The sequence below is a fragment of the Penicillium malachiteum genome (assembly GCF_028827825.1).
Source record: "Penicillium malachiteum strain IBT 17515 chromosome Unknown utg000004l:1.0-4883003.0:1.0-4884900.0, whole genome shotgun sequence".
Taxonomy (NCBI): domain Eukaryota; kingdom Fungi; phylum Ascomycota; class Eurotiomycetes; order Eurotiales; family Aspergillaceae; genus Penicillium; species Penicillium malachiteum.
This window is the reverse complement of record NW_026643097.1, coordinates 3,682,828-3,704,231: the sequence shown is the minus strand read 5'-3', so window position 1 is coordinate 3,704,231 and position 21,404 is coordinate 3,682,828. Positions and strand designations below refer to the sequence as shown.

General features: G+C 46.9%; 7 protein-coding genes across 7 annotated transcripts; 5 read left to right on the top strand and 2 right to left on the bottom strand.

The window, feature by feature from the left end:
• Positions 1–313: 313 nt before the first annotated feature.
• Positions 314–2,019, bottom strand: N7483_009472 (uncharacterized protein; the record flags this gene model as incomplete). The annotated part of the gene is made up of 2 exons (XM_057092899.1): positions 314–1,894; positions 1,960–2,019. 2 exons carry the CDS (start codon positions 2,017–2,019, stop codon positions 314–316), a joined length of 1,641 nt encoding a protein of 546 aa, XP_056944073.1.
• A 2,808-nt stretch (positions 2,020–4,827) lies between these two features.
• Positions 4,828–8,051, top strand: N7483_009471 (glutamine amidotransferase subunit DUG2; the record flags this gene model as incomplete). Its single annotated transcript, XM_057092898.1, has 5 exons — positions 4,828–5,040; positions 5,165–5,290; positions 5,359–6,045; positions 6,106–6,292; positions 6,346–8,051. The coding sequence occupies 5 exons, from the start codon at positions 4,828–4,830 to the stop codon at positions 8,049–8,051; spliced, it is 2,919 nt and encodes a 972-aa protein (XP_056944072.1).
• Positions 8,052–8,778: 727 nt separating this feature from the next.
• On the top strand, positions 8,779–12,402 carry N7483_009470 (uncharacterized protein; the record flags this gene model as incomplete). Its single annotated transcript, XM_057092897.1, has 10 exons — positions 8,779–8,892; positions 8,956–9,184; positions 9,254–9,364; positions 9,427–9,558; positions 9,613–9,801; positions 9,861–9,885; positions 9,940–10,539; positions 10,601–11,033; positions 11,079–11,528; positions 11,575–12,402. The coding sequence occupies 10 exons, from the start codon at positions 8,779–8,781 to the stop codon at positions 12,400–12,402; spliced, it is 3,111 nt and encodes a 1,036-aa protein (XP_056944071.1).
• Positions 12,403–12,696: 294 nt separating this feature from the next.
• N7483_009469 (Arginine permease CAN1) lies at positions 12,697–14,467 on the bottom strand (the record flags this gene model as incomplete). The annotated part of the gene is made up of 3 exons (XM_057092896.1): positions 12,697–13,764; positions 13,825–14,231; positions 14,287–14,467. 3 exons carry the CDS (start codon positions 14,465–14,467, stop codon positions 12,697–12,699), a joined length of 1,656 nt encoding a protein of 551 aa, XP_056944070.1.
• Positions 14,468–15,892: 1,425 nt separating this feature from the next.
• Positions 15,893–17,626, top strand: N7483_009468 (FMN-dependent alpha-hydroxy acid dehydrogenase; the record flags this gene model as incomplete). The annotated part of the gene is made up of 5 exons (XM_057092895.1): positions 15,893–15,926; positions 16,007–16,065; positions 16,137–17,340; positions 17,396–17,469; positions 17,540–17,626. The coding sequence occupies 5 exons, from the start codon at positions 15,893–15,895 to the stop codon at positions 17,624–17,626; spliced, it is 1,458 nt and encodes a 485-aa protein (XP_056944069.1).
• A 783-nt stretch (positions 17,627–18,409) lies between these two features.
• On the top strand, positions 18,410–19,098 carry N7483_009467 (uncharacterized protein; the record flags this gene model as incomplete). Its single annotated transcript, XM_057092894.1, has 3 exons — positions 18,410–18,484; positions 18,550–18,854; positions 18,912–19,098. The coding sequence occupies 3 exons, from the start codon at positions 18,410–18,412 to the stop codon at positions 19,096–19,098; spliced, it is 567 nt and encodes a 188-aa protein (XP_056944068.1).
• A 1,360-nt stretch (positions 19,099–20,458) lies between these two features.
• On the top strand, positions 20,459–21,358 carry N7483_009466 (peroxiredoxin; the record flags this gene model as incomplete). The annotated part of the gene is made up of 3 exons (XM_057092893.1): positions 20,459–20,627; positions 20,682–20,863; positions 20,921–21,358. The coding sequence occupies 3 exons, from the start codon at positions 20,459–20,461 to the stop codon at positions 21,356–21,358; spliced, it is 789 nt and encodes a 262-aa protein (XP_056944067.1).
• Between the last annotated feature and the right edge of the window lie 46 nt (positions 21,359–21,404).

Sequence of the window (21,404 nt, the reverse complement as noted above, 5' to 3'; positions counted from 1 at the left end):
TTCATGCATTTGACGTTATTGACACACAGCGAAAAAAAGACCAGGGACTCCGACCAATGCGTTGAATAGGACAAAGATGACAAGAAGAGAATGTGCGCATATGAAAAGACCTCATTGGAGCGTATGCATGCATTGGTAAATTGTTGAATATGAATGAGAATAGGATGGTCGTTCTGATGCTGGTTTGTGATGATGTCTGTCATGATGTATGTACAATATGCAAAAATGGGGCCATCTGAGCTGGCGATCGAATATGATGAGAATAAAGGGGCATTGAAGCGTATAAATCATGTCGGAGAAAATGTTGATGCTTTTAAGCGGTAAACATCAGGCGCAGCCGACTGGGACCTTTCTTCTTTTTCTCCTTCTCTCTCGGTCGTCTATCTCTTCTATCTCTTCTCTCTCTTTCGGAGACGTGGCTCTCAGCCTTTGAAGGTGCTTTGCTTGGGGCTTTGCTGGGGGCTCTGCTAGAAGATCTGCTAGGTGCTCGGCTTGGTGCTTTACTCGGTGCTCGACTACGTTCTCGACTAGGAGCCCGACTGTGCGATCTGCTCGGTGTTCGGCTCGGTGCTCGGCTCGGTGCACGACTGGAGGGCCTTGGTGGCTCCTTGGCAGATCTGGAGAAAAAGCTCAATGAGCTCTTAGGCGGTGCCTGGGATTCTCGGTTGGAGTGGACAGTCGATGGTGCATGGGTCCGCGATCTGGACGCCCGCGAGCGACGAGAACGACGAGATGAGGCGACCGAATCCTCATCGTGGAACTTGAATCGCGGATCTCTTTCCAGCTTGGCGGTGGTGACATCAATACCAGACAATGCAGCGGCACGATGGGTAATGAATTCTCCATCTACTGACGTCCCGAGGCTGAGAGCTTCCATATCCGCCACACCACGTCTCCACATCTCGACTCGGTCCAGTGGCACATTAAGCTCCATCAGTTCCTCCATTTCCTCCTCTTCTGGTTCTTGGATTTCGACGTTATCCTGGGCGACTTCATTCTCGTTGGCACCTGACTTGTTGACACCCGATGAGATTCTCTGGATGATCTTATATCCACCAAACATCACTACTGTCGCTCCTAGGCCAACTCCTGCGGCGATGAGGAATTGCGGACTAGCGAGCAAGGCCCAAATAGCAGGGGCGGCGGCCTTGAATGCAGTCAAGGCCGTGGGACCCATTTTCGTAGCAATGTTGCTGATTTCCGCCAGAGTGAGAGCGACCGCGGCCATGGCATCGGGGTTCTTTTGCAAGTGGTCGATCGTGGCATTTGCACTATGTTGAAGACAATGGGCCTCTTCCAGTAGCCACTGGGCGCGATTTACAAGACCGTCTAGTTGCTTTTGATCGTCGGGGTTCTCCTCCGGAGGGCTATACTTTGCCAGGGTGACGGGGTGAGCCTCTCCGTATGCGAGATCCATGTCGATATGAGCATCTGATTTAGAGCGCACGGCTACAGGTCGAGGAGCAGATTCCTGAACGATGAGCTCATGGTGAGTATGTCGACGAGGGAGTTCCATTGGGGGATCATAGACAGATTCGTGTCGTAGCGCGGATGTGTGTAAGTCCTGGTCATATTGAGACTGCTCATATGGAAGTTCCTCGTATGGAGGCTGCTCATATTGAAGTTGTTCATATTGAAGCTGTTCATATTGAGACTGGCCATATTGAGACGGAGGGCGATGATCATGATGACTGCGAGCAGAATGATGTCGTGATCTCGAGGCCCGACTTCGTCGTGATGGTGCTACCGAGGGCGCCTCTTCGATAGTATAAGTGGCGAGCGCTTGAAGCGCCTGCTGCTCTGCGATTTTGGCATTGCGCTCCGAACTCACTTGCGCTTTACGCTCTTTGTAGGCGGCTTTGGCGTGACTGAAGACACCGAAAAGTTGTTTACTCTAGGATGGTGTCAGCATAGAACTTGGAATAAACTTATTGGCTATTTGAATCCGGGCCAGCTTACCGTACTAACGACCTTGCCGGACTTGTCAATCACAGCAATCGTCTGGCCGAATGGTGCCATCGGGGATATTGACAACGGCTGGTACAAGTCACCTCATGCGAACAATTCTGAACTGGTTCTTGTTTTATTGGGCCGATGATGGGTAGTGGTGACAAAGCTGACAGAGCGCTAGTAGTTCCGAATTTCCCCAGATACCAATGAAGGAGAGAATAATAAGAAGTAGAAGCCCGAAGTATAAGTACGGACTCGGATGTAAAATTAGACGATGTCAAAAGCCCCAAGATTGGTTCGTCTTTTTTCTTTCTTTTAATAAAATCGGAAACGTGCTAAAAAAACCCACCAGTTCCGACCAGGGTCATAGATAGTTTATGACTGGGGCAGGCGAAAACAGGGGAGGCTGGGGTGATGGCATCAGCCTGCATGGAACCAGTTGGGCAGAGTAGTAGCTGCAGGAGCTCGTTTACTCCATATCAGCCCGAAGAACCAGTTGGGTTTCCAGTGATGCGAAGAAGGCAGCAATTTCTCATTGGCAGCTCCTATCACATTAGAGAATCGGGCGCGAAGACCACTTAGAGCGGTGGAGTCAAGTGTTGTTCGTTTATGATTGATCGGAAAGTCGGGGGCTCTTAGCGATCCTGAATTCTGGATATTCTGGAGGATATGGATGCTCCGGATGCTTTGAATACCCATGGGCGGCTCGGAATCACATTTGAGATTAATAATAGTAACATCCTTCTGATCCAGACATGCAAAGAAGCGGTGACTTGTTGTTTCTTATTGGGTTAGATGAATGTGACAAGAGTCACCGCCACTGTGGCTGGTGTATTACTTAGTCATGATTCGAGATAACAGCCACAATATGTGGCGGTGCATTTCAACGGATTCCTCGGGCCTCCGCGTCCTCCAATAACCAAATTAATTGAAAAGGAGACGGTGACGACGAATGGCGCGATTTCTGTGAAACTTGCAGCATCAAAGCTCGGGCGGAATCTTGAAACTATCTTACAAGGTCAGGATGGCTGTAATTAAAGATGACTTTTGTTCCTATGTACGGACTCCGGACTCGGAGTACTGGTATGATAGGCAGCTACACATGACAGACCCAGCGCCTGAAACTAAATACAGCCCTTTGACCAGCTGGCCAGTTCAGCCTTACAAGGAAACCTTGACAGGGGCAAAATTGACCTAGGTCTGTTGAAAGCCAAAGACTTTGTTGAAGATTTTCTGCAATAACCGCCAGTGACTCAACAGCCTTGGAAGTGGCCCATCTTACTAAGGGAAGCTTCCTATGCAGCGTTCCATCCCTTCGATGACCCAAATTATAGTATGCTAACTCTAGATTACTCTAATAAAGTGACATGTACTTTCTGAATAGCAACCACTAGTACTATCATGATTTTCTATAGAATTCATCCCAACATTGACCTTTACTAGTACATATAGAGCCGCATTACCACACTCTAAGGAACTAGGACCTGATTTTGATCATTTAGCATATTAACCCCTTTTGTCCTCGAAATGTTTTGTCTATTATACTACTGATGCCAAACGCAAGTCTTTCCCGAGGTCATTTATCGAATTACCTTGGCTGGTGCACGCAAAATACAGCCCACTGTACCGCTTTACCTAATTAGGTCATAGTATACTGTATCCTACTTTCATGGAGAAAGTCCCAAGGTAACAAACTTAAGTTTCCGCATACAATTTATGGTGTTACGTACTGTATAACTTACTAGCGCTAAAAGTGGCGTGGTCAAATTATACATTCTCAAGGGAGAAACGTTGACCTTGTATACATGCACTTTACTAACTCTTGTATAGGTTATACATGGTGCTAACTTAAAGACTTTTGAAGTCAAATTCTGGACAAAATCTAGAGCGGATATGAATTTATTCTATTTTGACCCACCTGTGTCCGATAATAGGTAACAATGGGCGGTTTAGTGACAGCTTTGAGGATCTACCCAGTAGCTAGTTGAAACCACAGCAATGAATTGAACAATAGAACTTGAATCAGGGGCTTACAGAGGGATATACTCGAGTTTACCATTCTGAAACCTTTCAAATGTTATTCCATTCCGTATTTACATACACACTTGACCGTTTGTGTACTAATAGCACTTGAATGCTGGCCAATTGCTACTTTGTTGTACTCCGGAGTACGTGTATCTCCCCCTTATCTGCATGACCATCTTGCGGTGTGTCCGTTTCACCTTTCTTTTCGAATTCCTCTGTGCATTTTTCTTTTTTTTATCAATTCTCTTGGACTCAAAAATGGCGGTGCTTGAATATTATCAGCCTCCACTAGCTCGACTACAATGGGAGCCAAAGTGAGTACTACTACTATCATTCCTCTACTCCAATTGTCTGTACCTCGTACTATGATGTCAACTGGTTCCATGCTCGGTGATAGATTATCTGCGACCGTATGCAATAGAAAACCTTTTGAGCTGCACTGGTCACTCAGAATACTATGATGGCTGACTGTTAAATTGCCCCTTTTTTGACAGGCCTGCATGTTGTTGGAATCATAAATCATATTCAAGGGGTGGTGAGTCGAATACTTTATCGATGGTGTCATATTCAATGTTGAGAGTTGAGAATTGAGTGATTGGGAGGAACTGGACCTTGCGCACCCCTATTTTATTCCCATTCTATTCCCCTTTTCCTTCTTATTTTATAATGCCTATACTATTTTATTCTATCCCAAATCATTGAACTTGGGAACTTGAATAAATACTGCCTTTCAGCTCGTTCCAAGGATCGTGTTCCGGGTGGATCCCCATCAGTCGGCGCGGGGAGATCCTCCACACAACTTTCACCCTTGAATTAATCAAAACGCATCATCGGCTAACTGGAGACCACGACATGGATATAGTGGATTCAGGAAGTACCTCTGAAGTGGAGGACCAATCTAAGACCTGGGGTTCCGATGCACAATCTCTGGGGAACGATGCGACCAACACCCATCCCGCCAGTGATTGCGGGATCGGACATCGCGTGATGGCCAGTCGCTCCGTCCTCGCATTGGTCATTGATGAGGAATGTGTTTTTGCCGGTCTCCAAGGAGGTGACATTGTGGTAAGTTACCAGATTGCGCCCCAATCTACCCCAAATCTCTATTATTCTCAATCGTTGTCCTTGCGAATCGCGATGAATTCGCAGGGCGGGACATTGGCCGAGTTCGGATCTGACTCATATTCAGGCTTGGTCGCTGGAAACCTACGAACTGGTTCTATCCGTCCATGCTCACAAGGAAAGTGTACTAGGACTGTACCTGTCTAATGATAAAAGTCTGCTCTTTTCTACTGGCGGAGACTCTATGATCAATGTAAGTGGTTTTGGCAATTTCTTCTCCAATATGATCAAATTCTAGAAATACTAAAAATTGCACTGCAGGTTTGGTCAACAAGAACATTTGAAAGACTCTATCAGATATACCCTCACCATGATGTTGGTGATATTTTCACTGTGGTTTATTCCGCCAGTAATCGCACTATCTACTGCGGTGCACAAAACACCAGCATCCAGTGGTGCGATCTATCTGAAGAGAGTTTGGCGTTGAGTCAACCATCAACAGCCACAGCCCATCCATCTAAGCGAACACATCGCTTTTTCGATTCCCGAGGTCCAGATGGAACGCGGGCTCCACGTTCCTCGGATGGTGCTCATGCCGTTCCTGAGGGTGGTCGAGTGCTTACCTTTAAGCGGGACCATCACAAGTTATTCGCCCATCATGGCTACGTGTATTCGATGCTTCTGGTGAAGGGTCTCATTGAGTCTGCCCCTTCGGAAGAGGCTTTGTTGACGGGATCGGGTGACGGGGCTGTAAAGCTGTGGCGCCTTGGCCAAGAACCTGGAGCAACTCCCATTCAAATCGCAAAGCTTCAGAACGGAGATTCGGTTCTCTCCATCGCTGTCGAGGGCTCGTTGCTCTACTGTGGTCTTGCAGGTGGTGCTTTGAACATCTGGAACTTGGATTCTCAGCAACTGGTGAAGCGAATTGTTCGTCATACTGGTGATTTGTGGGCTGTGCATGTGATTCAAGGCGTTGCAATCTGTGGTGATGCCACAGGAACGGTCAAGGTAGGTTTTATGCACAGTTTGTAATTTTCTCTCAAAGGAGAATGTCGCTGACTTTGACAGAAATTCAACTCCCGTTTCGAGGAAGTTGGTGGATGGGTTGCTCATGAAGGGACCATGCTTGCATCGGCGGCTGGTCGAGTCAAAGACCGACACATTTATGCTACCGGCGGAAACGACAACTCTGTTGGTATTTGGGACCTCACAGAGTTTTTCCTCACCCAGGAGGAGCTTCCTCCTATCAGCAACGGTATATTTTTGATCTTCCAGGAATATCAAGAGACTGCAGCTAACTCTGCCTAGATGAAATGGTGAACGCACTCGCCAAGTTTGTCTCATTCAAGACAATTTCCGCCAGCCCAAAGTTTAAAGGCGAATGCAACCAAGGAGCTGCTTTCCTTCGTCGCCACTGCAACTACCTTGGTGCAAAGACGAAGTTGCTGACAACAGGCAAGGATACTAACCCTGTCGTGTATGCTCGATTCAACGCCACTTCCACAGATAACGTCGACAAGACGATTCTCTTCTATGGTCACTATGATGTCGTTGGTGCCGATACGAATCGGCCCAAGTGGAAGTCTGACCCATACCAGCTTACATCGATCAATGGGTTTCTATACGGTCGCGGTGTCTCTGATAACAAGGGTCCTATTCTCGCTTCTCTCTATGCTGCTGCTGATCTCGCTCGAACTAAATCACTACGTTGCAATGTCGTGTTCCTCATCGAAGGTGAAGAAGAATCGGGATCACAAGGTTTCCATCAAACTGTACGAGAGCATGCAGCCCAGATCGGGACGGTGGATTGGATCCTTCTAGCCAACAGTTATTGGCTGGATGACTACAACCCGTGTCTGACTTATGGCCTTCGAGGCGTGGTACATGCCAATTTGGTCGTATCTAGCGAACACCCCGATCTTCACAGTGGTATCGACGGTAGTGCTCTCTTGGATGAACCTGTGAAGGATCTCTCTGTATTGGTCTCAACTTTGGTAGGACGAAAGGGACGCATCAATTTACCCGGATTCCACGACCCCGTTCGTCCTATCACGGACGCTGAGCAGAAGAGATTTGAGGCCATCGCAGATATCCTGCTTCCTCAGCATCCAGAGATCCAAGACCGTCAGGCCCTGATCAAATCGCTCATGTACCGCTGGCGCGAACCATCAATGACAATCCACTCGATGGAAGTTCCGGGAAGCAAGAATGCCACTACCACTATTGCACGACGGGCCAAGGCTAGCCTTTCGATCCGTATTGTTCCCGACCAGCAGGCGGATGAAGTCGCTGCAAACCTCACTGCTTATGCACAGGAGCAATTCGCGCTACTGGAGTCTGAAAACGACCTCACTGTTGAGATCACTGGAAAATCGGATGCTTGGCTCGGAGATCCAGACAATGAGATATTTGCGACCCTCTCCGAAGCGATCACCGCTGCATGGACTCCCAGTCAACAAGAGTCGAAATACCAATACCCGCCTATCTCCCCTCTCAAAACTGAACGCGAATCCTCAACCCCTAAAGCACTGTCTTCAGGTCCGAGCCTTCTGCGCAAAGACTCCTCCGATAGTCTTGCATCGCGCGTTGACCGAGTCATCACTTCAACAACTACGTCCTCCGCCCGCAAGGCCGCTGATCGTAAACGCTCTTTGCAATCCGCTACGGTTCCGACGTCCTCCACCCTCACTCAACCACCAGCAACTCCCGATGACTTCTCCCTGCCAATTCGAACCAAGTCAGAATCTCAGGCTGAGAAGTCTGATTTCAATGATGAAGCTCTCACTCCATCTACCTCTCCAAAGCCAGTGAAGCCCATCTTTATTCGTGAAGGTGGATCCATCCCGACAATTCGTTTCTTGGAGAAGGTTTTCTCAGCCCCTGCAGCCAACCTGCCTTGCGGACAAGCCAGTGACAATGCGCATTTGGACAACGAGCGCATGCGGGTGGAGAACCTCTATAAAAGTCGAGAGATCTTCCGATATGTGTTTGCTCATCTTGTTGACAAAGAGTAAATGGCGCTTAGGTTTCTCTGAGCTGCTTGCGCTATCTGCCAGTGTAAAATTATGCATACTATTTACAGGAAATTTTTGGACTTTTCTGAAAAATCTACAGTTTCTTACTACTCATGTTCGCACGTTTACTCCTCTTTAGTTCATTTAATCATGCCTAATCCGGGAACCTCATAGCTGGGTTAATCAAACGTCCGTCTAAATAATGCATCCCATATGCTCCACTTTCATCATCAGAAATCGGTACAGGCTGAGGCTCATTTGGGAGACGGCTGAAACCAAGCCACAAAATCCCCCCCAGCAATCCTTCAAATGTTGCGACTAAGCTAATTAAGGGAATTTTAGTGTAATATCTACTACCCCTCTATCAGGTGACCCATCTCTGAGCAACCACATCATCCAAGCACCGCCTCACTTATCCTATAGTCCTCTTGTCACAAATCTGGACTAACTCATAGGAATAAAAATCCGAAATATGGACAAAGGAAAGTCCTATTGCAATGATATTGCTTGCGAAAAACCGTGTTGGGAAGAAGCCTCCCAGAGGCTGCGTACGGAACATCCTCAATTATTCGCCCAATTAGAGGAGGTACAGCCTTCATGCGGTAGAGATTTATCAGGCCAAATAGCGAAGTCCATATTGGAAAGCAAAAGTCGAATTCAGGAAAGAGACCTTCCTTTCCCTTGGAAGCATCGTGATGAGAGCGAGAAAGCGAAATTACGGAAAGCCATGGATGGTATACTCAAGGCTGTGTCTGTGTTTAAGAATTTGGGCAATGCTATCGCCAATGTCGACCCGTCCCATATGGGAGTCGCTTGGGTGGGCGTCAATATGATTTTGCAGGTATCGATTTCACATATCCAAGTGAATTTTTGTTAGAGATAAATGACTAAAACGTGCTTACAGCTGATACTGAGTGGCGCCGAACAGAATGCTGCCGCGCTTCAAGGGTTGGCTCAAATCTCCCCTATTATCACGAGATATGCAAAGGTTGAGGAGATCTATATTGAGCAAAGACAGAGAAGTCAGGCTATAGATCTCAACAAAGACTTCAGAACGCAGGTCGTCAATCTCTACACCACTATTTTGGTATACCAGGGGACAATCATATCGCACAGTAAACGCAATCGCTTAGGTGAGTCTACTATTTCCCTTCAACCAATGCCGACTTTGGTTATACAATGCTGAATTTACCGTCTTGTAGTGCAGTATGCGAGAGCAATTCCAAAAGTCGACGACTGGAACACACTATTGCAAGATATTGTCAACCTGGATGCAGAGTGCAGAAAGTTTACTCAGATTTTCGACTCCGAAGGTATACTATTGACAAGCTCTCACATTAAACCGGCGGATAGACTAATGATTGTGAATATCTAGAACAAACGGATCGATACTGGGAGCTAAAGGATATCTTGGAACAACAGGATCAACAGATGGAGCAAGTGTCTTTTGACTTGAGTCATATAAAGGACCAAAATGAGGCACTGATCAATGATAATGATCGGCGTGGTACGTATCAGGCTCAGAAGCATGCACAGATAACTTGAACTAATTATTGCCCAGAACATAAAGAAATCCTTGATTGGGTCTCAACTAACATGCCTCACAATGATCATATCCGAATCCTGGAGCATGGAAAGCTGAACAGCGACTACGCACAGTCAGGAAAATGGCTCTTTTGTCGGTCGGAATTTGAGTCGTGGCGGAATACCAGTGATGAGAGCCAGTCTGTCCTCTGGTTGCCCGGACCAGGTGAGCGAAATTCACTTTTCAGGTTGCATTCAATCGCTAAGCTGGTACCTGACATCTAGTTGGCACCGGAAAAAGCTCTTTAGTGTAAGCCAGCCTCTTATTGATGTGAATTTTGAATCTAACCAGAGAAATTTCCAGTTGTCTTGTTGTGGAACAATTTTTGAATCAATCAAGACCTATTGGCGAAGAACCCGATCGAATGGCATTCTTTTATTGCTCGAGAAAACAGGGAACAAACGAGGCAAATAGTCCAAAAGCCGTTCTTCGAAGTATTCTTCGTCAACTAGCGTGGTCAAAAACCAATCTCTCAGTTGCACCCATTGTGAAAGAGAGTTACCGACAATGGCAGCAAGATCAGGGTTATGGTGGCCGTGAGCTACTAGCAGATGACTGCATTAAGCTGTTAAATCAACTTATCGCGTCCAACAATCACACTACAATCATCATTGATGCTTTGGACGAATGCTCCGACTTTGACGAGCTCCTGTCTAATCTAGAGGAAATAATGGTTGCAGGTCAAGGGAGAGTCAGATTTCTACTTTCGAGTCGAATGCATGTCCCCGTTCAGGATGTATTTCCAGACAATGTCAGGATAGAAGTCGGTCTCGATAACAAAGATGACATCGAACTTTTCATCAAAACCAAGATTGAGCAGAATCAACGACGTCTGGATCAATGCAAATCATCGGCGCTCAAGCATCGAATCATTAAGACCCTCAGCGACCGGGCTCAAGGAATGTGAGTAAAGAGTTTTAGCCCCTAATGTTTATTATATTTCACTAATTAATGGAGGATATAGGTTTCGATGGGTTGAACTGCAGCTGGATATTTTCTTTAGCTCCAAGTCTAAAATCAGGCGACCAGATGTGTTCAGGAAAAAGCTTGAAACACTTGAATCAGGATCTGGGATTCCAGAGCTGGAGGAGGTGTACGACGAGATTTACGATATGAACGTGTCGACAGATGAGGACCGCAGTGCTGCAGAACGAACATTGAAATGGATAATGTGTTCCCGAGGACCTTTGAGCATCGAAATCCTCGTGAAAGCGGTGTCTCTTGGTTCAAATGGCGACCCCGATGAGGCAGTGGATGAAGACTATATTCTGGCAATCTGCAGTAACTTCATCATCATTGATCATAACCAAATGGTTCAGTTTGCGCATCTCTCAGTTCGAGAATATTTGGTCAGCGGCTTAAAGCATCGCTATACCACCGCCAATGCAAATACTCAGGTAGCGAGAACCTCACTCTTACATTTGCTTAATGGATGTTCTCAGGGAGATGCGGACGCGACGGAAAGGGATGGGTTCCTTCAGTATACAGCGTTGTACTGGCCATTCCATTATTCACAAGCATTGGTGGACGATGAAAAAGGACAACCCCTTGAGAACCTTGTCAGCAAGCTCCTATCCCCTGGAGAGCCAAGCGATGGTTTCACCACATGCTTGCAAATCTGGGCAGATGTTTTAGAGGAGGTCGATACCCGTGAGTTGTATCCGAGGATCAAGGCTAGCTTGAATCCAACCAAGTCTCCAGTATTTACGGCATGTGCCTGGGGCTTCTATGGCGTGTTACAGAAGGCATTATCTGCTGCTTTCAATCTGGATGAGCGTAATGATGATGGTGATACTGCTTTGGCTGTGGCAACATCTTTCAACCATATTGAAATAATGACCCTGCTACTGGAAAACGGGGCAGACGCTAATGCAATTGGGAGTAAAGGGGGGGTATACGCCTTTGCACTACGGGTCAGCCCCTTACCGCCAAAAACAGTCACTTGAGGCTGTCAAACTTTTGATCCATCATGGGGCGGATGTCACAAAGGCAATTAAAGGCCCCATAAATGACAAGTGGACACCGTTACATCTAGCGACATGCCGTGAGTTTGAGGATATCGCTCTTCTCCTACTGGAAAAAGGAGCTAGTATCAATGCAAAGACCAAGAGTGGCTCAACACCTCTACATTTAACCATTCATGGACGCACTGCAGTTGCACAACTGCTTCTGGAACACGGCGCAGACCCCAAGATAGAAGACAAAAACGGCCAAACGCCTTTGCAAAAAGCAGCAGCAAATGGTGATGAGGATATGTTAAAGCTCCTTTTGAGATACCAAGGTCTTGAGTCCGAAGCAAAGAAGTGGACTCAGCAAGCGCAATTTTACAATGCAGTTCGTGAAGGGGATGAAGCTACTGTTGGGCTGCTACTAGAAGATGGTGTAGATATGATGACGAGAAGTGTTCGGGGAGAATATCCACTGCACTGGGCTATGCACCGCGGGCACCGAGGGGTTGCGTCTCTGCTTCTGCAGAAAGGCGCAGATATTGACGCAAAAGATAAATTTGGCGAGACTCCACTGTTGTTGGCTTGCAGGGAGAGAAATGAGGAAATGATGCTGTTCTTGCTGGACAAAGGGGCAGACATCAATATCAAGAATGAAGAAAGAGCAGGTGGATTCACGGCACTATCTTTAGCGACTTTCTTTGGGGAACAGCAGATTGTGGAAATGCTGTTAAGACGGGGAGCGAGCCCATCAAGTGTGGATCTCGATTCATTGGAAGCCGCAGAGGAATATGATCTATCTGACACGTCTGGAACTTGAAGGACACTTGAAATTTTCTTCTTCAGCTCTGAGTTAATATTTACCATGCCCAGGTGGAAATGAGGGATAAAATAATTAATGTCACCACCAGCATCTTGTACCTATCATATGGTAAAAGATTGGTTGGTATGACGATGCATCCAAGATCTAAATTGCCTGGAAGTTGGAACTTCAATGGAAGATTCTTCTATTAGGGAACCTAATACCCAATCAAGAACACCTTCATATGTCCTGTTGATACTGTTTACTATCGGATACCTCAATTTTGAGGGCATCGCATCATTCACCGACATCTCAACCGTTCAGCCAGTACCATATTTTCCCGTACCATGTGGTGGGCACCGACACATCCCAGTGCTCATTCTCGATTTCAGCACGCCCAGTATCTAAATCAGCCTGAAGAGGAGACACCAGGCTATCCCTGAAGACAATCTTATGCCCAATCCACAACACAGCGAAAAGAATCAAGCTCACATATGCGACGAAGAAACTTTCCACGCTAAATGAAGGGATCCACGCTGTAAAACCCTGAGTGAACAAAATGAGAATGTTGAAAAAGAGCCCATAGTAAGCGAGGAATGGTTGAAATGGAGCCTTATAAGGAAGAAAATCTCGCGATATTCTTCGAGCTTTCAACGCACGCATAAATGAAATATGGCAGGCATTTAACGAAGCCCATAAAATGAATCCCGCAACTGTAGAGATATTCAACAGCCAATTGAACACTGTGGTTCCGGAGGTTGAAAGATTCATAAAACCAAGCAGTCCAAAGGCAGCGGTAAGCACGACACCGAAGTATGGCACGCCGCTCCTACTCGTCTTTGCAAAGAATGAGGGCGCATACCCGTCATTTGCTAAACCGATCAACATGCGACTCCCGGAGTAGACATTTGAATTCGCAGCAGAGAGCACTACAGTCAATAGAACCGCATTAATGAGGCCGGGAAGGACTTTAATACCGGCCAGTTTAGCTGCAATGACGAATGGCGATGCTGATGCGTTTGATGAGCCTGAAAGAAGATCTTTATTATCAGATGGGACGAGAAGACCGATGAAAAAGACCGAGAATATATAGAAAAGCAGGATTCGGAGAAATGTTGCTTTGATTGCCTTTGGTACTGTTTGTCGTGGGTTCTCGCTTTCACCGGCTGCAAGGCCGACTAGCTCAGTGCCTTGACATGAGAATCCGGCCTGGATAAGCACGGCCCAGAAACCGACGAACTTTGCGGTCGGTCCGGGGGTGACAAGGTAGTCGACGAATGGTCCTGGATGGACCCAGTTATGAAAGCCGAGGTACCCTTGGTCTCCGGCACCGGCATCGATACAGATGCCGAAGATAATAAATCCCAGCACAGTAAGCACCTGTTTAGAATTGTTAGAGAGAATGGTCCTCATTTTGGAATTTCAGCGGTTGGGAATTACCTTAATTGTTGACAGCCAGAATTCTAACTCGCCATAGAAGTTAACGGGCAGTAGATTCAGAAGCGATATGACAACCCAGAAGATGGCGATGAAAATAGAGATGTTGATAGTGGAATCCCAGTACTGAATAATGAGACCCGTAGCAGTCAACTCAAGTGCGTATGTAATAGCCCATGAGAACCAGTAAATCCAGCCCATGGCAAATCCAAGACTTGGATCAATCAGTCTTGTCGCATAAGATGTAAAAGCGCCTGGAATGGGCAGATACGTGGCAATTTCGCCCAAAGATGTCATAACTGAGAACACAATGCTACCGATGAATATGTAGGCGATCAAGGCACCAACAGGACCAGCGTGTGCCAGGGCTTCGCCACTGGAGATGAAAAGACCAGTTCCAATTGTTCCGCCTGCATTGAGAAGAGTGAGTTGGATAGTCTGAGAAAGAAGTTCGTTGGGACGTACCGATAGCGATCATCTGAAGATGCCTACTTTTCAATTTCCGCTTCAAAGCTGGTGCCCGTGGCCGCTCCGAAGCCGCTGCCTCTTCACATCCATTGTCACGATTCTGGGTCTGGACGCCTGTCGCAGTGGGCTCTTCCTTGGTCCATTCGTTCAGGGACGTTGCTTTGGGTGGAGATGTCATCTCGATCTACGGGGTAAAGGGGATCGACTGAGAATTTGGTGGTCTGGCTCAAGAAACGGGGAATTTGACGATGACTCGCTCTAGCTGTATGACACGAGCTGTAGTTTCGAGGCCAGGACGCTGTTTTTGAGCAGGGCCGGGTCATAAAATTGAAAATCTAGCAGAATGGTACTATTTCCATTGACATGAAGGTTGGGAGAGCTCAATGATTTCCGCGTGTATTCATTCCCCAGGCTGAAAGTGGGTTCTGTTTCTTATTTCAAAGACAGTTGGCGTATAAGAGTCTTTTCGTATGATTTTGTACTCAATTCGCCTTGGTGCTAGCTGCTTCTATGAAATTGAACGGGTTGTAGCATGCAAAAATGGGACCTCATAGGAGTCAGAATATTTGCACATTTGAAGCAGACGAGAGTTTCGAAATCACCTGAGTCTTTTCAGATTCAGAGTTTCATCGTTCCTTCTGGGCAGAATGGTACTACCTGTATACAGCTAGTTAGTTCCTTGTCTTGATCCTATTCGCCGTGAGCCTCTCTTAGTACCCCATATACCCCGCATACAATCTCTAATCTCCAATTTGTCCTCGGTCTGATTGAGCGGTCCATTTCCCCGTTGACCCCGAGAGCACTTAGCATCAAAAGAATATACGAAAGGGCACATAGTCGACTCCCAAGGGTTGACAAGGAAACTCAAGTTCCGGACACTGCCCATGTGCTTTTTGCTCTTGGTATGAGTATCGCGCAAAAATGGGGAAGCCCGGGAGAGAAAGGGGGTGTGGGAATGGCCGGCCAGACCCAAACAGTTAAACGTAGTGATTTCTGGTGCCATTTAGTCACTGCGGAGGTGAAACCTCAATTTCTCAAATAAAGCTCGCATTGCGATATCCAAGTTTCGGACTCTTTAGTGTTGTATGGATTGTGGCTATTTCATCCGTAACCCAGCCACCGGGGACCAGAAGTTGTGGTTGAAGTCATTCCTCTCGGATTCCAGGGGTGGTATGACGGCTCACCCCTACTGAGGTATAGCAGTCTGCTCAGCTGGGAAAACTGGGAAAATTCAAGTTAGAAAGCTGCGCAGAATCGTTGAGCTCAATTTTAAGCTGACATTTGTCACAATAACGCATGCGGCATAACCACTTGGGCTGGGCAGGTGGATATGGCCCATATGGAGCTCCCGGTAGCGGTTACACCGATTCCCCGCACCGCTTATCTCTTCGCTAACACCTTCCTCTTTATTGGACCAGATAGGGATTTTGGGATAACTCAGAAGGGCAAAAGACCCACTGGACAAATTGGTGTTTGAACGCCGAATGTTGTTGAAAGGTGCTGTTCGGTTGGACGTGCCGACTGCTTTAAATTGAGCTAAGAGCGCCATTGTTGGAGAAATAACCCCCCCTGTTTAGTCAAGAATCCAACCTCATCTGGCAACATGAGCAACTTGAAAGTATTCGATGCTGCTGAAGGTAAAACCAACAATACTCTGCTAACCTTTCATCTCACTGCTTTCAAGTTCAAATCACTGACTCCGAGTCCCTTATTATAGTCGCTCAGCACAACAGCAACAAGAGTTGTTGGGTCATCCTTTATGGCAAGGTTTACGATGTAAGAGCATGGAGCCAGGATACTTCCCCTACAATCCGTGACGTGTCCGTCGGTCTCATACAAAATCTTAGGTGACCGACTTTGTAGCCAATCACCCGGGAGGCGCAAAGGTGATTCTCAGGCTTGCTGGTAAAGATGCGACTGAGGAGTTCGACCCAGTTCACCCAGAGGGGACTCTGGAAGAAAGTCTCAAGCCAGAGGCTTTGCTAGGCACTGTAGACCCTACAACCGTTCCTAAGGAAGCGGACAAGCCAGCAACTTCACAGACAGCCCAAGAACATCCTCCTATTGAGTCCCTTCTCAATCTCGATGAGATCGAACAGCTCGGAACAGCAAAGATCAACAAGAAAGCTTGGGCATACTACTACTCAGCCGCGGACGACAAACTCTCTAAGCGCTGGAACACGGAGGCCTATCGCTCTATTCTCCTGCGTCCTCGAGTCTTTATTGATTGTCAGGAGTGTAGCCTCGAGACAAAATTGCTAGGCAATCAGGTGTCTATGCCCATTTACGTGTCTCCTGCGGCACAAGCCCGTTTAGGACATCCAACTGGCGAGGCGGGTATCGCGGAGGCTTGCCGCAGCTTTGGAACTCTACAGATTATCTCAAATAGTGCCTCTATGACACCGGAACAGATCGTGGAGCACGCTTCCCCAGACCAAGTATTTGGATGGCAGCTCTATGTGCAGGACGACCGAAGCAGGAGCGAAAAGATGATCGCTCGGGTTAACAAACTGAAAATGATTAAATTCATAGTGCTCACGCTTGATTCCCCGGTCATGGGCAAGAGAGAAGATGATCTGCGTGGTGGTAATGTCCTCGATGAGTTGACAGAAGAGCACGACAAGGACTTTTCGAACAAGTCTCAAGACAAGCAAGTATTTTTCGGACTTGATCCTACTTTGACCTGGACGGAGACCCTTGGATGGTTGAGCAAGCATACAAGTCTTCCAGTTATTATCAAGGGCGTTCAGACTCACGAGGATACCTATATCGCATCTTTGCATCTACCTCAAGTGAAGGGCGTGATTCTTTCTAACCACGGCGGCAGATCTATGGATACAGCCCCTCCAGCTTTGCATACTCTACTTGAGATCAGGAAATACTGTCCAGAGGTCTTTGACAAGATTGAAGTCTGGGTTGACGGTGGAGTCAAGAGAGGAACTGATGTTGTCAAAGCTCTTTGCTTAGGTGCAAAGGGTGTTGGCATTGGGCGGCCCCCCTTGTTTGGTTTAGCTGCTGGCGGCCCAGATGGTGTCAAGAAAGTTTTGCAACGTAAGTGAATGGCGACGTCATCGACATGACAGTCTGTTTACTAATGAATCTATAGTCCTCGCGGACGAGACCAAGACTTGCATGCGATTGCTTGGCGTTCAAAGAGTCGACCAGCTTGGAATGCAGCATGTAAGTAGTTTCAACGCAATTACATGTCAACTACCCACTATTTGAGTCGAATGCTAATAGCAAAACTTAGGTTAGTATTCGAATGCTGGAAAAGCAAATCTTCGATGGACCTTCTGGTCTGGAGGCGTGCCGCGCTGCCCATTTGACTAAACTCTAGACTAGACTTTGTTAGAATTGATCAATCCGTCTCAAATATCAGGTTACACTTCCTCTTGGCCAATATTCAGTGGAAATCTCAGATGTATGCGAGCATGCTATGAAGCAATTTCATTAAGCTAGCACCAGTTGACTGGAAGACTGCCTGCAAGTCGACAAGGATCTCTCCAAGTTCTGTGGACCACATGATAAAGTCCAAGATCCTTGATTGGCATTACGACATCGTCTTCAGTTCGGATCATAGTTATGAAGCAAGGGCCAATTAGTAATGTTCGCATTGGCGATGAAATGTTCTCCCTTCTTCGGAGTATTTCTCTCGAACACCCTCGCGGAGGAAGCAAATAGACCGAGACCCTTGCATATCGGGTACAGTAATGATCTGCAAGCTGAGAAAAATTGACTTCCGAGTTTTTTTAGATTCCATGCAGTTCATGATTCATTCGCTGGTCGCTTATGTCTATGAATAAATATTCTAGTTTTGACTACCATATGGGTCAGCAAGGAGCACTCAGGCTTCATCCCGTGCGGCATTTCCCAGCATCTTCCAATGATATTCCAGTTTGGAGATGCTCAATACCATCCTCCCCTTGAGCAAACATCTGTGAGGACCCACTCAAGACATATGATGTATCTCATTTCGATATTTTTACGAGCTGCCAGGCTTCCACGATTATACCGCCAGCATCGGTTGCATATAAAACCTCCGATTACCCCGGGTCAATCACGTCCATCACGACTCTCACCTTGAATCTTCTGATCGAATCTTCTCTATTTATCTTCCAAAATGCCTTCACTACAAAAATTCCTCATCCCGGCCGTCATGTCCTTTGCCGTGGCTGCAAATGCGCGCTTCAACCTGGTAATACCACACAGCCTTACTCCATCTCACACCCACCCCACTAACTTTTCACCGCAACAATCCAGGGCGGAGATATTTTTGGCAAGCGTTTGGTTACAAACTGTCCAACTGACTGGACTCCAATTAACTACAACGGTGACGGACGCTGCTGCCACGGCTCCCTGACAGTCGAGGACAACAATGATCCTTACTGCTGTGTAATGGACTACGATCAGTACCGCGACACCGCAGATGACGTTCACTCAGCCCTCTCCGGCTGTTTCCCCTTCTGCAGTGGAACCAACTATGACGGCCCCACATCGACCTGGAGCAATGAGGCCAACTGCATCACCCGGGTTGCCTTCACCGCAAATGATTACTCCAGTATCGTGTCTGCCGCTGTCTCGTCAGGTCATACCACTGGCACTACTACTACTACCGGCACCAGCACTACCACTACTGATGGCTCTGCTTACACCACTGCGAGCGCTACCTCTACCTACACCGATTCTAACGGAAACCCCACTTCGACGGGCTACACTACGGGTGACTCGACACGAAATGCGGCACCTGCCGTTACAGCGGGTGCCGTTCTGGGTGGAGCCGCAGTTGCGGCAGTTTTGTTTGCTCTGTAAACAATTCCAGTTCGAATTGACTTTGCACGGCTTATTGTGGATATATTTGATGATCCCGAGGGGCCGCTGTTCCCCACTGGATAATGATTTTCGGTTGATATGGTCAATGTTTTATGAAGGATTGATGTAATCTGTCAGTGCCAGTGTGAGCCAAGCGTGAATTCAAAGATAGATTTCAATGGCATGATCTTCAAGTTCAGTATACCGAGTACTAGCACTCTTCAAACCTTGGAAGAAATTGAAATATGCAGCTAAATGTTGCTAATTACAGACCGAAAACTTTTGTCCTCCTTCCACCTAGACACCGTGAGTCGTCATCACTGTCGCCACCATGGTTGATATCACCTGATATTCCACTAGGAACTACTAACATTTCACCTCTTATCACGTCTCTCTCAGTCCTCATCCATTATCCCCATCTAGATTGATAATTTGCTCAAGTGCTGTATGTGTCACAGAATTCGCTGAATCCAGGCCTTAATTTGCTCTTCGACGATCATACATCACGCCAAACTGTTCAACTTGAACTTGTAGTAGTTGATATTTGAACACCTAATATAACATTTGAATCAAATATTAGTAAGGTAATTACCTAAATTTGACACTAAACTTGACACCAAATCCAATATATTCAATATCAAATTAGGCCTAATAGAGATACTAACTTGAATTTAACATACCAGATTCATCAGTTAATTGCGCTGCTAATGATTCACAGCTTCCCTCACGTTCGCAGCAATCTATCTGGGCTTTCGTCCCAATACTAGTGTTTTTGTTGGTCTCATCTGCCTGTTAAGATGGGCGTCCAGACCGCGGACTATCGACTAACATTGCATCGGAAATATTTAGTGGAAGCTGGGTAGGGTCGAAACGACTATCTATTGCACGATGCCATATCGCATCACCAGTGCGATGTGGGATCGAAAGAATCGTCTCAATTTGTTTGGTTGTATAGCCTACGGCCTTAAGGGCAATCACAGCTGCCCGCCGCGCAGTATCGGTTCTCATTAGGGCGTACAGGGTGAGCGGAGAGAGGGTAGAAAGGAAATTAAATTGAATGAGTGTGTGTGCGTGGCCGAATTAGCTAATTTAGCCTAGTGATACAGCTAATGATACAGCTTACAGCAGGCCATACGCCCTATATACAATAGTAATTTATTGAAAAAAAGCAATTATAAAATATAGACAGAACTTTTGAAATCGATGTGTAAGTAGAGCTCCAGGGCTGTTTATAGCTCACCAAATATGGTTAGTGTCATTCCGATTGCGTGCTCAATGACGTCATACCACGATAATGGAGTAAAGCTGGGGAAAGAACTTCCAAAGTTGGGAAGCTTCTCAAGCAATCTTCCAATTAACAATGGCTTCTATGGTCGCTCCTCAGATGGCCTTCCGTGCCTTTCGTACTGTTCCCCGAGCAGTCCCTTGGGCAAAGCTCTCAGCCCAGCTCCCCCGATCTCAGCCGGCTTTCCGCCGCTTCTTTGCAACCCGGGCTCAAGAACAGCCGCGTCTGCGCCTTGGATCAACCGGTATGTGAATATGAAGATCTGATTTCAACCAAAACTCCGTTTGACATAGGATAGCCCCCAACTTCAAGGCTCTGACCACCAAGGGTGAAATCGATTTCCATGAGTTCATTGGCGATAGCTGGACTATCCTCTTCTCCCACCCTGCCGACTTCACGCCCGTCTGTACCACCGAGCTAGGTGCATTTGCTAAGTTGAAGAATGAATTCGAGAAGCGCGGTGTGAAGATGATTGGACTGGTGAGTATCAAAGCATGTCAATATACTACAGCTACGTAACTAATACGCATCTGTTAGAGTGCCAACGACATTGGTTCTCACGGCGAGTGGATCAAGGACATCAACGAAGTCGCCTCGACCGATGTGCAATTCCCCATCATTGCCGACGCAGACCGAAAAGTCGCTTTCCTTTATGACATGATCGACCAGCAGGACCTGGATAACATTGACAAGAAGGGTATCGCATTCACCATCCGCTCTGTCTTCATTATCGACCCTAGCAAGAAGATTCGCCTGACTATGATGTACCCCGCTTCGACTGGTCGCAACTCTGCGGAAGTACTTCGTGTGATTGATTCACTCCAGACTGGTGATAAGAAGGGCATCACTACTCCAATTGACTGGCAAGTTGGTGACGATGTGATCGTTCCTCCTTCTGTGACCACCCCTGATGCGAAGAAGAAATTCGGGGAGGTTCGGGAGGTTAAGCCTTACCTGCGCTATACCAAGATCTAGAGATAAAAAGCGCGTACTTTGTCGTTGGAGGCAAATTTGAAATCAA